Source organism: Psammomys obesus, unplaced genomic scaffold (genome assembly GCF_907164565.1).
Source record: "Psammomys obesus unplaced genomic scaffold, mPsaObe1.curated_primary_1811, whole genome shotgun sequence".
Lineage (NCBI taxonomy): Eukaryota > Metazoa > Chordata > Mammalia > Rodentia > Muridae > Psammomys > Psammomys obesus.
Window position 1 is genome coordinate 18,456,196 of NW_026596039.1, and position 17,183 is coordinate 18,473,378.

The window sequence follows — 17,183 nt, forward strand, 5'->3', positions numbered from 1 at the left end:
CCAAAACAGGAGATAGACCATACCTGGCACTGAGATTATTCATTTACTATAACTCATATCTTCTGGAAGTGAGTGTTGTCCCTCCACTGTGTTCTGATCACTTTCTTTTTAAATTGCATGGTTTGATTAGTTTACAACATAGTGGTTTTTATACAGGTTTTTATATATATCTTTATTTTTAGCTAACTCATCCCATCCTTCCTTTCCCCTGTCCCTCTGATACTTTTCACTTTAAGCCTTTACCCCCATGTATTTCCCCTGTTTGTATTTTTAAGCTGCTGTAAGAATCATCCAGGAATGGTAGACTAGAAATACAGATGATAAGTCACTGAAATGTTAAATATTTTTCCCTTTGTCTTTAAGAATGTCTTGCTTTATAGTCCAATGTGCCCTACAGGTATAAGGCGAGCCTTCTGTTGTCCCTCCTGCCTCAACCTCCTAGTTGGTATAATGTCTGGCTTTAACAATATTTTTACTTGGCAAATTAGTTACTGAGTATGCTTTTTTCCCCTTTTACTTTCTTTTTTAATATTTTGAGACAAAGTCTCTTTATTTTATATATATTGCTAACCTAGACTGTGCTGGATTTAAGATCTCTGTGATTCTCCTGACTCTGCCTCTCAGGTGTTGGGATTTACGTATGCATCTGGTGCATGAGAAATATTATTTAAAAAGCAAACTGTAATTATGTATTTATGTATTTTGGAGACAGGGTTTCTCTATGTAGCCCTGGTTGTCCTAGAACTTGATTTATAGACCAGACTAGCCTGGAACTCACAGAGATCTGCCTGCCTCTGCCTTCCTGAGTTCTGGGATTAAAGGTGTGCTCCACCATGCCCAGCTCCCAAGTCCTTTATTTATTCTTCTAAAGATTTATTATTTATACAGTATCCTGCCTGCATGTATGCCTGTACACCAAAAGAGGGCACCAGATCTCATTATAGATGGTTATGAGCCACCATGTGGTCGCTGGGAATTTAACTATGGACCTTTGGAAAAACAGCCAGAGCTGTTAACCTCTGAGCCATCTCTCCAGCCCTCAAGTCCTTCTTTAAAGGAGAAAGTTAGTTATTCCCTTTAAAATGAATGCAGTTTTGGTTGTGATTTTGCAGTGCTGAAGACTGAATTTAAGTGTTTTCAATATGTTAGACAACCGTGCCACAGCCACTGTTCCTAACCCCCTTTAAAAGTACTTTTTATTTTTAATGCTTAATTATGTGTATATGTTTGTGTGGTTCTGTTCACATCTGAGTACTGGTGCCGGGTGAGTCCAGAGGAGGGTATTTGATCCCCAGATACAGAGTTACACCTAGTTGTGAGTTGCCTAACATGGGTTGTAGGAACCAAATTTGGGTCCTCTGCAAGAGCAGCAAGTGCTCATTACTGCTAAGCCATCTCTCTCTCTCTCTCTCTCTAAAAAGAAAATTTCAAGACATTGTCTCACCTGGGTACTTGGGGTAGCCTTTGTATTCTAGGCAGTCCTTTTTGCCTCATCCCTGTTTTTAACCCAGGTATAATGTGTTGCCTATAAAAAAGAATGATTTTTTTTTTTTAAAAAAACTTTAATTAACCTCATTTGGTGCTACATGTCTATAAACCTGTAGTTGTAATACTTGATATCTGGAGGGCAGAGCATCATGAGTTCCAGGTCAGCCTGGTCTACATAGAGAGATCTTATCTCAAATCAGTAAATAAAAGAAAAGAAAAGAAAAAGAGAGAAACCAGGAGCCTGGAACCCCAATACTTGGTAGGCAGAGGCAGTCAGTGCCCAGGAGCTCAGGTCTTATATTGAGTACGTTTTAAGTTCCAGGATAGCTGGACTGTGGTATCATGTCTTTTCTTAAAAATCTAAATAATACAGGTTAGAGAGATGGCTCAGTGGTTAAGAGCATTGGCTGATCCTCCGTAAGACCCGGGCTAATTCCCAGTGCCCACATGGCAGCTCACAGCTGTCTGTAACTCTAGTTCCAGGGGAGCCCTGGCTCCAGGTACACATGTTATACCACTGTGCATGCACACAGAATACTCATGCACATAAAATAGAGTAAATAAATCTTCTTAAAACCTTACCATCCCCAGAATCATAGAACAAACTTAAAAGCCAAAAGCCAACCCCAGAACAAAACCATGAAAAATTTTGATGAAATTCTCTTTATTATTTTCCGCCATTTACTGAATATGTCATACCAAGAAGTCACTTTCAAATGCAAATTTGTTTTCATACCCAAGAAATCTACTTTTATGTATGTGTGCATGTAGAAAGAAGCACAAGGTCATTCCTATTGAACTCTATCCCTAGCCCTGTTTGTTGTTGTTTTTGTTTTATTTTGTTTGTTTGTTTTTTTGTAGAGACAGGTTCTCATGTAGACCAGACTGGTCTCAAAATCCATATGAACTCCTGATCATCCTGCTTCCACCTCTCAAACATTAGATATTTAGATTTGTGCCACTGTACCCAGCCTGGTACAAATTTAATGGAAAATGTAGTTTTGGTTTAGAAATTCAGTAAACTCCTGGTAGCAGTGTTGCAAGTCTGTGTGTGCTTGTTTAGATCCTGTTCTGTTTCCTGGAAGATCTGAATGATTAATAGACATAAAAAGAACAATAATTCACAATGAAGGGAAAAGGGGGACACAGGCACAAAGTGAAAGTAGTTTACTACTTGCCTCTGTTGCAGGGTAGTGGGGAAATAGCACATTACTCGAAATACAGAGGTAGCTTTAAAAAAAGCAGACAGTCTTTTACTTACTGAGGTGTTCAGTCTAGGGTTTCTGGCTGCATTTCCCCTGATGTTTGTCTTAGCTGAAGTAGTTCCTTTGTCATAGTGATGAGTGGTCTCTCAGCTGATAGTGCTGTTAAAAATAACTCGTGCTCAGAAGCTAGGTGTTAGTCGCTGTTCTGTTGTTGTGAAGAGACAATGACCCAGGCAAATCTTTACAGTTTCAGAGCCTCATCCGTTACCATGGTGGGGATCATGGCTGCACACAAACAGATCTGAATGCAGAGAAAGGGCCTGGACCTGGCATGGGTTTTTGAAATGGCAAAGCCCACCCCCAGTGACACACTGTCCAACAAGGCCACCCCTATTAATCTTCTAATCCTATCAGAGAGTTCCACTTCCTGGTAATTAAGAATTCAAATAGATGAGTCTGTGGGGACTATTCTCATTCAAACCACCACACTAGGCTGGATGCTACAGGTTTGTAATCTCACCATCAGACTAGGGTAGAGAATCACAAGTTCAGTGCCTGCTTGGACTACAGAGTGAGTTCAAGGCCAATTTGGGAAGCTTAGGGGGAATTCTGTCTCAAAATAAAAGGAAGAAATTGGGGGCTGGGAATATAGGAGAAAACAGTTAATGCTTGGATAGCAGTGTTGGGGCTGCCATAATAGTTTGAAAGCAGAGAGAAAGGATTTAGAGAAGGGAGTGGAAGTAAAAATACTGCCTGCTGTAACTGCCCCCTGTGGTCACAGAGCCCCAGATAAGAAGAGATTACTCCCTTGGAGGTACGTTTTCTCTCTCTCTCTCTCTCCCCCTTCCCTCCTTTCTTTCTCTTCTTTTTCTCTTTCTTCTTCTCCTCCTCCTCTTCCTTCTCCTCCTTCTTCCCCTGTCATATGAAATTTTGTGTGAAGTGAAACAAGCTGGACATGGTGGTACACACTTTTAATCCCAGGACTTGGGAGACAGAGGCAATTGAATCTCTGAGTTCAAGACCAGCCTGGTCTATAGAGCAAGTTCCAGGACAGCCAGGGCCACACAGAGAAACCCTGTCTCGAAAAACCAAAACCAAACCAAACCACCACCATTACCAAAGAGCCATGTATTTAGAGGTTACTGTTTGCCAGTAGGGTAGTGGGTACTTTCTCATCCATCATTCTATTCAGCTAGCCTTATCTTTTTAGAAGAGAAAAATTGAAATTTAGAAAGGATCAATGACTTGTTCAAGTATCTCACTGAGTGAGTAAGAGGATGGACTCTGTTTTACTCCTAGACCCACTCTACATTTGTTCTTTGATGATTACATAGCTGGTATTCCAATAGAGAGATTTTTGTTGGTTGTTTTTTATTTTTGTTTTTGTGTGTTTGTTTATGTGCACTCCTGTGGAGGCCAGAGGTCTTCCATGAGATGTCTTCCTCAATTACTTTTCTACCTTCCTTTTTTTGAACAGAGTCTCTCACTAAGCCTGGAGCTCAGCAATTGGCGAGGCTAGCAGCCAGTGAGCCCTCCTGTCTGTACTCCATCCCCAGTACTGGGATTATGGGCACACATGGTCATACCTGGCTTAATTTGGATGTTTTAATTCCATATTGTGCAGCAAAAATTACTACCCATTGAAGCATCTGCCCAGGTCTGTGGGGTTTAAAGTAGGGTCTCTCACAGGGACTTGGGACTTGCTGTTTAGGGTAGACTGGTTGTGACCCATTTGTCTTTGCCTCCCAGTTACCACAGATGGCTCTTTAGGTGGTTGGTGAGGACCAAACGCTAGTCTTCCTGCTCTATTGTCCCAGACCTAAGGGTAGCCATTGTTAATTTAAAGCAAACAAATAAACAAACAAACAAACAAACAAACAAACAAACATATACACACATAAAACATAATATATAAACAATATATTATTAATATATATAAAATATATTATTTATATTATATATAAAATATATTTTTTTCATGTGTATGTGAGTGAGAGCTTGAGGTGGCCAGAAAAGAGTGTTTTCTTGGAGCTGGAATTATAGGTAGTTGTGAGCTGCTTGATGTGGGTGCTAGGAACCAAACTTGGTTCCTCTGCAAGAGCAACAGTACTTTTAACCTCTGAACCATCTCTCTCCAGCTCCTGGGAGCAGCTTTCCTCCAATTTAGTCAGGAATGTGGGTATCAAAATACTGTCTGTGGAACTGAGAGTACTAATGTTTTTTTTTTTGTTTGTTTTGTTTTGTTTTTTTGACCCATTATACCTAGTCTCTTGTCTAAAATTTGCTTTTTAAGTAGCAGCTCTTGAGTTTGGTGTAATTCTGAGACACTTTTTTTTTTTTTTTGCTATTTATTTGTTTGTTTCTTTTTTTCTTTTAATTTTTTTAAAAGATTTATTTATTATGTATACAGTGTTCAGCCTGTATATACACCTGCACACCAGAAGAGGGCACCAGATATCACTATAGATGGTTGTGAGCCACCATGTGGTTGCTGAGAATTGAACTTAGGTCCTCTGGAAGAGCAAGCAGTGCTCTTAACCCCTGAGCCATTTCTCTAGCTCCTTCTTTTTTTTTTTTTTTTTTTAAAGACTATGTCTCTCTATGTAGTCCTGAATGTTGCGAACTCACTGTATAGACCAGGCTAGTTTCAGAATTCAAAAAGATCCTTCTGCCTCTCATTATTGTGCTGGGATTAAAGGTGTACACCACCATGCCCAGCCATTTCTTTCATTCTTAAAGAAGTGTTTTGTTAAAGATCACTAGATAAGTAGAGAAGGTCAAATGTTGTTAACCCCTATCCCTTCCCAGAATGTATAAATGGGATGCTTTACAGGAAGCCATTGGAAAATGGTGAGCCTAAAACAGTATCACATCCCTAGAAGGATTAGAGAAATCATTGCCACCTTTAAAGGTAAGCTGATGATCCCCACCACATTTCGCTTTAACTCTGTTTGGTCTCTGCGGAAGACAGATGGGTCATGGAGAATGACAGTTGGCTATCAAAAAGTTAACCATGTAGTAACTCCAATTGCAGTTGATGTGCCAGATGTAGTGTCTTTATCCGAGCAGATTAATACATTTCCTGATACCTGGTATATAGCTATTATACAAATATTATATATCTAACAAATGCTTTTCTTCTCTGTACTTGTCCATAAGGACCACCAGAAGCAATTTGCTTTCATCTTTCAAGGCCAGCAGTGTTCTTTGACAGTTTTAGCTCAAGGGTGTGTTAACCCTCCAGCCCTGTGTCTGTCATAATTTGTTGTTTGATGGAATCTTGATTGCCTGCCTCTTCTACAAGGTATCACACTGATCCTCTAAATTGAAGACATTATGCTAATTGGGCCAAATAGTCAGGAGGTAGCAACCACTCTGGACTTGGTAACACATAGACACATTAGAGCATGGGAAATGAGGCAATTGAAATTCAAAGAGTGCTCTGGTGCGGGACATGTAGCAGTGTTCCTTCTAAGGAAAAGAAAATGTGTTGGTACTTCCCACCCCCTGGGAAGAAGCACAGTGTTTGGTGGGCTTGTTTACACTTTGGAGGCAGCACAGTTCCTGCTGGATGTATTATTCAGAAAGCCTCTAGCTTTGAGAAGGTTCTAGAACAGCTACTGTACAGGCTGCTCTGCCATTGGGGCTATATGATCCAGCCGCCTCCAAAGCTCTTTGGAGCCTTTGTGGGTCCTCATAGGTGAATCACAGTGGAGACCCTTTGAAGCAAGTCCTTACTGTCATCTCAGATTATTGTTCTCCTTTTGAGAGATAGCTCTTGACCTATAATTAATGGGCCTTAGTAGAAACTGAACGTTTGATAATGGGCCACCAGGTTACTGTTTGATCTGAGCGTCTCATTATGAACTGGGTATTATCTGACATACCAAGCCATAAGGCTGGATGTACAGAGTAGTGATCCATCATCAAATGTTAGTAGTGTATATGTGATCCTGCCTGAGAAGGTCCTGAGGCACCAGCAATTGACATGAAATTGCTTTTTTTCATGGTGTTTATTATAGCATTAGAAAGCAATACAGAACATGAACTGCATCGGGGCTTTGTAGATGGGTTCCAGCGACCAAACTCAGGTTATTTCGCTTGCGCAGGAAGTGCTTTTAGCCATGCAGTCATGTTCCTGGCCTTGGAATGTTTGTTTAGTAAGGAAAAGTGAGACAGCTCCCAACTGTAGGAGTGTTCATGGGAGGTATTTATAGCATTGCATTTTAAAGATTTTTTTATATATGGGGCTGGAGAGATGTCTCAGCAGTTAAAAGCACTGGCTGCTCTTCCGGAGGACCAGGGTTCAGTTCCTAGAACCTACATGTCAGCTTATAGCCATCTGTAACTCCAGTTCCAGGGGATCTGCCACTCCCTTCTGGGCCTCATCAGGCAAAGCACATATGTGATGCATAGACATGCATGCAGGCAAAACACCTGTTTGTTTGTTTTGAAACAGGGTCTCATGTATCCTATTTGGCTTGGAATTCTCTGGGTAGCCCTTTAACCTTCGGAGCGATAGGATTTTAGGCATGTACTCCCATACTCAGTTTGTGTGCAACTAGGGATTGAACCTAGGGCTTTGTGTACTTTAGGCGATCACTGTGCCAAGTGAGCTACCGATGCAGCCTTGTTTTTTCTTGAGCTAGGTCCTCACACTTTGCCTCAGGCTGGCCTCTAATTCACACTGTCCTCTGATTCACCTTGAACAGGTGTGTACCACTAACATCCAGGCTTGCTTGTTTTCTTCTCTCTGACACTAAATATCCAGAGTGTCATCTGCTTAATGTCCAGATTTCGCTGCTGTTTTATGGCAGCTTCTCAAATATCTTTGACCTTGTTGCTATAATCAGGAATTTGGTTGTGTTTTTATTCTAAAAATGACTGTGTCCTTTAATTCCAGCCCTTGGGAGGCAGAGGCATTGGGATCTATAGAAGTTCAAGGCCAGTCTGATCTACATAGAGGAGTCCGAGGCCAGTTAGGGCTACACAGTAAGACCCTCAAACAAAAAAACAAACTCCAAATAAACCCCAAGCCCCAAATAAACATGATTTGGGGAGTGTAGTAATATTCTTCATCTTTTGATTGTGCTGGAACAAATCTTTTACTGGAAGAGTCAGTTAAAGGGGATTGTTAAGTGATAGTACTAGTTTTTCAGTACATTAATTCAGATCTTTTCCCAAAGGAAGACCAATGCTATTTGAACTGTGACCCCTTTCAGCTTAGAAGTCAAGATATATTCCAACATTGACCTTGAGCTGAAATAGTTTCTAAGCTGTGACTCATCTTTTGGCAAGTTCTTTTTTTCACCAGGAAATACATTTGAGTATTAATTTGAAGAATTTTAGTTATTCCTCCTGTCAGAGTTACTAGGACATGTTTTTCTGGTAATAAACAGGGCAACCAGTGAGTGTGTGTGTGTGTTAGTGTTTGCAAACACATACATATATATTTATATACATATGCTCCCTGATTGTATAAAATTCATCTGTGAAAAGATATGAAAGTCTGTCTAGAAAGAATGTGAGGATGAGACCATCCTTTTTGACTTTTGTTCAGGAGTTTATCTATTTCACCAGAGGGATGAAGATGCAGGAGGCTGAGGCTGAATAGAACAGGTGTGGGGGGGTGTTTGTATCTGTAAATATCACATTACTGTTTACAGTACATTAGTCTGTCTTCATTCAGGGCCTTGTACAAGCCAAACCAGGAGGAATTGTTCCCGTGCTTACAGCCAAGAACAACATCCTGACCAGCAGGGGGACAGAGGTCAGCTTAAGGCAACAGCTCTTGGGAGGGAGCTGCAGGACATTAAGAACTTTGGAGGAAATGAGTTTGTTAAAAGAAGACATAATGTAGAAAAGAACACTTGATCTTAGCCAAAGGCTAAGAAGTGATGTATTTTTTGGTATTTAAAATACTCGCAGTCATAGGAGCAGAGAATAGAATGGTGGGCACCAGAACTGGAAGGTAAGGAGATAGATCTTCTGCATACGTAATTAGAGTTAATAGTAAGGTGTTGTATATTTTAAAATTGCTAAGAACATATTTCAAGTGTTTACATCAGAATAAAATAATTATTTCAGTTAATAGATAGGTAATTTGATTTAATCATTCTACACTATATGAGTATGTATGTATAATAACACCATACTATTCCCCATAAATATATCATTCATTTTTCAGTACATATGAAAACAATACAAATTAAAAAACATGAAAGATTGTCTATGCAATGAGTTAAAAAAGCCCTGGGTATGATGGCTCATGCCTTTAATCCCATCACTCAGTGGGCAAAAGCAGGTGGATCTATATGAATTCAAAGTCAACCTGGTCTCCAAAGAGTTCCAAGCCAGCCAGGAGTCCTAGTGAGACTACGTCTCAAAAATGAAAAAAGGAAAAACAGGCAAGATGTACTTTGAAGGAAGTATATGAAACTTGTGTGAAACTACCATTCTGGCTGGCCTATTATTTGCTATGTAGATCAGGCTGGCCTGGAACTTATGAAGATACTTCTGCCTCTGACTCCTGAGCACTGGTATTGTGGATGTGAGACGTTATATCTGGCTTTGTTTTGTAACAGTTGCCAGATATCCTGCCTATCAGATAATTACATGAATTACAATTCATAACAGTAGCAAAATTACAGGTAATGAAGCAGCAATGAAATAATTTTGTGGTTGGGGGTCACTACAACATGAGGAACTGTATTAAAGGGGGCTATAGCATTAGGAAGGTTGAAAACCACTGTTCTAGAGGGAGGTTTCTTAAGGCTGAAGAAGTTTTAAGTTCTAAGTTGAAATATTCCTTCCTGGAAGGAGAAGAGGTTCACAAGACTCAGGAAGTAAATAACTCACATGTCTCAAGAAGTTCTTGAAACTAACAATATGCACAGAAACCTTTCCTCCCTTTTCTACCTCATAGAAGCAGGAACAATTGCTACAGCTAAGGGAGGATGCAGAGCTGGGCAGTGGTAGCCCACGCCTTTACTCCCAGCCACTTGGGAGGCAGAGGCAGGTGGATTTCTTTGCTTTTGAGGCCAGTCTGGTCTACAGAGTGAGTCCAGGACAGCCAGGGCTATACAGTGAAACCCTGTCTCGAAAACCAAAACAACCAAACCAAAACAAACAACAAAAAGGGAGGAAGCAGAGCTTCCTGGAGGAAGCTTTCTGGCCTATTGTGCTGCATGAAAGTTGTGCACAGAGTTCTGGGGATACAGCATTTCAGTTACCACCCAGGTGGAGGTGGATACCGCTGCCTTTGAATTAATTCTGTGACTAATCTCTATAAAATCATGGGCTTACCAAATTGAACTTTTTTAGTGTGCAGTTTTCTATTTGTTTGTTTATTACAATTTATTCACTTTGTATCCCTGCTGCAGCCCCCTCCCTCATCTCTTCCCAGTCCCACCCATCCTCTCCTCCCCCTATGCTCCTTCCCTAATCCACTGATAGGGGAGGCACTTCTCCCCTTCCATCTGCCCCTAGCCTGTCGGTGGCTCTCATCAGGGCTGGCCGCATTGTCTTCCTCTGTGGCCTGGTAAGGCTGCACCCCACAGAGGTTGGTGATCAAAGAGTTGGCAACTAACGAAATTGAATTTTTGTTTAGTTGTCACTTTCATCCATAGTTGGTCACTCACCTGGGCTAAGTGGACATTTGGTTGTCGTCCCTGCAGTGTCAGGTAACAGGCTCCTAGAGCCTAGTTTATCACAGTGAGGGGTCACCTTGCACCCTCTGATCATTCAGATTTCCCCTTTCTATGTTTGACACGTTTTTACAGCAAGCAGTGAGAAAGGTGTATTCTCTTACTCTAGTGTTTTATTTACAAACAACATCAGAAGTCCATTATAATATTAGATTTAAAAAGTGATGTGTTAAACTGTGTGTGACTGAACACAGCTTTAATCCCAGCATTTGGGATGCAGAGTTAGGAGGATCTCTGAGTTCCATTTCATCCTTGTCTACAAGGATGAGCTCCAGGCTGCCAGAGCTACACAGTGAGACCTTTTCAAGAAAAGAGTAAAAAGGGATATGTTCAATAAAAAGCACACTCCATTTGAAAAGTTGTTGGGGTCCTTCCTGACTGACCCGGGCTTTGTTTGCATCTGTGCCTGCTTTTCTTTTTTTCATCATTCTGATGCTTGCCACTCGCTCTGCAGATAGAACTCAAGTGGTTTTCTTGGGGAGCATTCTTGTTGTGTTGTCTTCTCCTAGACTCAGTTCTGTGGTCTGGTTTCAGCCACTTGTAGGACAGTGTGGTCATCTGAAAGCTTTTCTTGATGGTCAGTTTTTTGACTCCTTTCATGCCCTGTGCTTGGTTAGTTTTCTGTTTCTCTTTCTGAAGTGATATGTTAAATCTCCTCAATTGCAAGGCTCAAAAACTCGACTGCGCTCCAGGCCTTGGACTTTCCCCTGGTTTATAAACATGCTTTGTGCTTTCCTAGAAAATTGGGGATGAATCAGGTGCTGTGTTGTAAGGTATTCTGATCCTCCTGGGATTCTAGTTTGATAGTTGTTTAAACAGTATGTAGCAATTTGGAGTGGATTTGCAAGAGAGGACTGTTGCCAAGTCTCTGAAGTAGGTCATAGCCTTCCCCCTTGTTTTGTTTTTGTTTGTTTGACAAGGTCTCATATGGCCCAGGCTTGCCTTGACTATAGAGCCTAGGATGGCTTTAAACTCCTGATCCTCCTGCCTCTTTTCCCCAAATTCAGGTTTTTCGGATATGTGCCCCACACCCAAGTTTCCTTTTCTTTCCTAGCTTTCCCCTTTCCTTCCCTTCTTTTTGAAATGGTATTTCTCTGTATGTAGCCCTTAGTCTAGCTATGTAGACCAGGGTGGCCTAGAACTTGGGGCCAATTCTTCTGCTTTTTTTTTTTTTCATCATTCGTTTTTTTGTTTGTTTGTATCGTTTTGTTTTTGATACAGTGTTTTTCTGTGTATCCCTGGCTCTCCTGAAACTTATTCTATAAACAAGTAGACCAGGTTGACCTTAAACTCAGAGAACCACCAGCCTCTACCACCCAAGTGCTGGGATTAAAGGCGTGTACCACCACTGCCTGGCCCTTTCTTTGCTTCTTCAGTGATGAAATTGCAGGCATGTATAACCCTTATTTTTATTTCTTTCTTTTCCCCTGTATCTTGAGGCAGAGTCTCTATTATATACTCCTGCCTGTCCTGCTTGATATATTGAACAGAATGGCCTCAAACTCCCAAAGATCTACCACCTCTATGTTGGGATTAAAGACATGTGCCACCATGCCTGGTCCCTCCATATTTTTCAACTGAAAAATTAGTGAAGAGAGATTTCCCCAGTGATAGTCACATAATAGGTTGGACCCCATACCTATGAAGCAGCTTCAGTTTTATATTTTTCCGTGCCTTAATATGAGTAGATACATCTTGGTTTTTTGAGACAAGGTCTCACTATGTAGCTATGACTGTCCAGGAACTCACTGTAGATCATGCTGGCTTCAAACTCATAGAGACCCTCCTGCCTTTCTTTGCCTACTGAGTGTTTTGATTAAAGGCATGTGTCACTATGCCCAGCTGAGTAGATACATCATAACTGTGAGTTGATTGACCATTTAACTATATATATATGTGTGTGTATATACATGCATGCATACATACATAATATATATTTAACCATATGGGTATAGTTAAAATTTAAAAATTTCATTGTTTTCTGGCCTAATAGTTAAGAAAAGTTTCTAAATGGTTAGAATAGCAATGCAGAAATCTTTTAGCTACTCAGAATATATTCAATTTAAATAGTTCTAAAATGAAGAAATAGAAAGAAGCCGGGAGTACTGATGGACTTTTAGGAGGGTTCATTATTTCTTTGTGCGTCCTAATCCTGTGTCATCTTTGTGAACTGAGTTATACCCTAGAAAGTAAAGAATAAAATTATATACATTTTAACTCTTAAATTTTTTCTAAAATTAAATTTTTAAGTTACTTTTATTTAAAAACTATATAAATAAATAACAAAATTACTTTTATTTTCTTGTATTGTGCATGCATGCACAGTCATGCATGTGGAGTTCAGAGGACAATTTGCAGGGATGTGTTCTTCTGCTGCTATGTGGGACCCCTGGCAATTGAACTAGTGTAAGGTGCTTTTACCTGTTGAGTCATCTTTCTAGCTGCCCCTCTCCTCCTCTTTCTCATGTTACCCAGACTGGCCTAAAACTTGCTGTGTAACTGAGTCTTGTTTGGCGAATAAATAATTTTTGCCTGCTTGGTCCTTTTGTTTCTAAAATATGTTTTCTTTTTACTAATTGTTTTCACTTTGTTAAACAGGCTACCAAGCAGTTTCTTGAAGAGATCAACAAGTGGACAGTTCAGTACAATGTTTCTCCACTGTCTTGGAACGTGGCTGTCAAGTTCCTCATGGCCAGAAAGTTTGATGTGCTACGCGCCATAGAGTTGTTTCACTGCTACAGAGTATGTGGCTCAGTGCTAGCTAACTTGTTTTGTTTGCTTTTGCGTTACTTCATACACAATTGATTTGCTAGTTCTTGTTCATTCTGAATATTGGATAAGCTGATTCATGAGATAAGTGTGAGCTAATTCCAGGACTTGTTTGTTATCTCAGGACCTTTTTGTTTGTTTGTTGAGACAGAGTTTTGCTGCATAACCTTAGCTGTCTGTTGTCCTGGAACTTAACAATATCAACAGTCATAATTGTTACTTAGGAGAGAGAGTTAACGCAGTTAGACACATTTTAATTAGGATGGTAGTACTAGGGAAGGACACTGAGCTATCCTAGCAACAGAAGTGTTCCTAAAGACTTCCAGTTGGGAAAGTGGTGCACTCCTTTGATCCTAGCACTCAGGAGGCAGAGGCAGGTGGGTTTCTATGAGTTTGAGGCCAAGCCAACTATGTAGAGAGGTCTAAGCTAGCCAAGGCTGCAGAGTGATACCCTGTTTCACACACACAAAGAAAAGGGCTACTAACCTTGAATCTGATGGATGAATAGGAAAAAGTACTGGTAAAATGTGGTAAGGAAGACAATAAGGTCTGGCTGGAAAGATAGCTCAGCTATTAAACACTAGCTTTACAACCAAAAAATACAAGAAATATGTAAGTTCAGAGGCCCAGTGGTGGAAAGTAAAATTTAGTTAAGCCAGACTGTTGAGTTAGAATCAAGGCATGTTAAGAGATTGAGAGCACAGATAAAAAAGACCAAATCACTAAGGCCCCATACATTTATTTATGATATAAGCAATGTGATAAATTTTTCCATATTTGCATTCTAGTAAAATTTTGACACAGTAATTTTTGGAGAATATCTTAGTGATTATCCTGGAGCCAGAAAGAGCAGTTTGGAGACTGTTGTACTCACAAGGAAAGAGAATGGCAGTATTACTAAGTACATAATGTCAGAGGAGATGGAGAAAAGTAGACAGATTCTAAAGTTCAAATGGGTTTGAGCTGCTTAAATTGGTGTGTGAGGAAAATGCGTGAGATACTCTGGGTTGCTACTTGTGTCAAGCTCTGTGCTGGTAGCATTCTCTAATTTAGGAGACACTGAAGTGGGGTGGGTTCATGTGGAAAGAAGGGCATTCATTTAATTTGTATATGCCGTTGGGATAGCCAAATAGACATGTCAAATAAGCAATCTGAAATCTGATGTAAGGTATAGAAAATAAATCTGCACTAGAAATAAATACTTCTGAATGACCAAACTAGAGCTGATAAGGTAGCTGTGGACAGGAATTTTGCTAACAGATCACTGCCCTGGGATGTACAGAGGAATTCATAATTTACCTAGTTGATTTCTAATGTCCCTTAGCTCTGAGATGGCTACATTAAGTTGTTCTGGATATCTTGTATTTTCATATGAATTCATATCTTTATTGTTTCCTTTTTAGGAAACAAGAAGAAAGGAAGGCATTGTGAAGCTGAAACCTCATGAGGAACCTCTCCGCTCTGAGATTCTCAGTGGAAAGTTTACCATCTTGGTGTGTCTTGAGCCTATCTTGGCTTGGTTACTTCCTATTGTAGCTGTTGTCCTAATTGGATTTTTGTGCCTCGGTTTCTGATCAACACTTTTTGCTACTAAATTATTCTAATAATAATTGGGTTATTACTGATTAAAATTATTAGTCATTAATAATAGTTGAATTATTGAGTTATGGAGCAATAGACTTAAAATTTTTTTCTCCACTGATTCATCAAAGTTGTTGGTCAGCATTTTGGGAAAAGTTGATAATGTGTCAGAACACATCCTTACTTAATGGAAACTCTACTCATTAGAGATCTCTTGGCCTCTCAGATAAATATGTTCTAATATGGTTAAGGTAGCATGGAAACCATTATCTTGATCTGCTTCTCTCCATCCTGCCTGGGAAATTAGTTACAAAGCCAATGAGGAATCAACCTTTGATTTCTCTGCAGTTGAAGAAAATGTGACTTTCTTTTTAAGCCACAGTAATATGGTTCATGGGAATGCTAAGAGAATCAGGTGTGGGATAATGATAACAGGTCTCCCTTTCTGGGAGAATGGATGCAAAACAAGGAAGTTCTGTTGGGAGCAGCTCTCTTCATGTGTCAAATCTTTATCCAGGATAATAAGTCTAAAAGATTGCTGCAATTTTTTTTTTTTTTTTCTCTAAAGACTTCTTGATTTATTTCCCTTAGAATGTTCGAGACCCAACTGGAGCCTCCATTGCCCTTTTCACTGCCAGGTTACATCATCCTCACAAGTCTGTCCAACATGTGGTACTGCAGGCCTTGTTTTACTTGCTAGACAGAGCCGTGGACAGGTAAGCAGTAAGATTATTTTGTGGCTATCTCTCTCATTTAGGAAAGTGACAGTTTTTGAATTGATTAAACTGAGAAGTGCTCTCAGCGTTTCCCTGGGATGCAGCCTGGCCAGTCTATAGGCAGAGAACAGCTCATGTTTTAGGAGATTGTGTGTTTCTAGTGTAACCAGGATGCTGGGTGTTCTTTGTCTGCATCACCGTGCCTATGTTAGCACTAACAGAAGCTGAGAAAGACAATTCCTAACAGTTACTAATATATTAGAATGATTTATTTGAAGAAAGTGAGGAAGAAAGGAGCTCTGTTGATTCCTTTTGTGTGTGTGTGTGTGTGTGTGTGTGTGTGTGTGTGTGTTGGTATAGGGCCTCTACATGCTAATATAGGGCATAAACTCTATCATTAGCCTATATCCTAATTTCTCTCTTTTTAAACCTTTACCGTTGAGGTGCAGTCTTAGTTAACTAAGCTGGTCTTGAAATCATTCTATAGCTAGGCCAGATATAAATTTATATTTTCCTGCCTCAGCATCTCAAAAAGCAGAGATTACAGGCCTGGATCACTAGGTCCAGGTCATCTGTGTGTTAGTTCTGTTCATGTTAAAACCCTCTGGGGCAAGACAGTGTTGGCACACGCCTTTAATCCCACCACTTGGGAGGCAGAGGCAAGTGAATCTCTGAGTTCAGGAGGCTAGCCTGGTCTGCAGATTATGGTTCAGGACAGCCAGCAGGACTATACAGAAAAACACTGTCTCAAAAATAAAAAATGAACACAAAACCCAACAAAAACAAACACAATCCCTCTGAAGGCTAGAGAATAATGGCTCAGAAATTAATAGCACTGGATGTTCTTCCAGGGGACCCAGGTCTGGTTCCTAACATCTATATGGTAGCTCCATATAGATGTTTTATAACTCCAGTCCGAGGAGATCCACTGCCTGCTTCTAGCTTCCAGTGGCATCAGGCATGCCCATTGTTCACAGATATACTTGCAGGCAAAACACTCAAACACATAAAATAAAATAAATTTAAAAAACCCATCCCTCTGAGACAAACTGGGGGTATGGTAGGGTAAGTGCTTAGCTAGCATGTGTAAGACCCCAGGTTCTTTCTCTAGTATTGAAAAACAGAGATAAAACAAATTTGAGGTTTGCTGATCTGGGAGCTGGAGTTTTTCTGCCACAGTGGTAGAGCAGTAGACAAGCTCTCTACCACTGAGGCAGAAAACTCCAGCTCCCAGATCAGCAAACCTCAAATTTGTGGTGATCCTTCTGAGTGCTAAGACTGCAGGTGACACGAGGTCTAGCTTGTTTTATCTTTGTTTTTCAATGAGCAACTTGATATAGGACTGTAGAACCTGGATCATTATGCCCTGTAGTTCATCTTCATTACATTTCTTTCTCTTGTCACTGACTTTTTTAGGCCCCTATCTTAGAAGAAAACCTGTAATTCTTTTAATTGGCATGTAAGGATCTAGCTTAGCTTTGAATAAAACCTTTGTATTGAATTAAATGCTTTGTTTAATGATTGGTTTACAGCTTTGAAACTCAAAGAAATGGACTGGTGTTCATCTATGACATGTGTGGTTCTAATTATGCCAACTTTGAGCTGGATCTTGGCAAGAAAGTCCTAAACCTGCTGAAGGTAAGGTTGTAAAGGGGGAATCCTTCTAAGTATTTATTATTATTATTATTATTATTATTATTATTATTATTATTATTATT

At 40.1% G+C, this 17,183-nt stretch overlaps 1 protein-coding gene across 1 annotated transcript in view; it reads left to right on the forward strand.

Annotated features, from left to right (window-relative positions):
* Ptpn9 (protein tyrosine phosphatase non-receptor type 9) overlaps window positions 1–17,183 on the forward strand; it is a 77,846-nt gene that overhangs the window by 24,685 nt on the left and 35,978 nt on the right. The window contains exons 2-5 of the mRNA XM_055622054.1: window positions 12,998–13,141; window positions 14,572–14,661; window positions 15,341–15,465; window positions 16,998–17,103. Coding sequence (XP_055478029.1) covers window positions 12,998–13,141; window positions 14,572–14,661; window positions 15,341–15,465; window positions 16,998–17,103 — 465 coding nt within the window. The remainder of the gene's footprint in view (window positions 1–12,997; window positions 13,142–14,571; window positions 14,662–15,340; window positions 15,466–16,997; window positions 17,104–17,183) is intronic.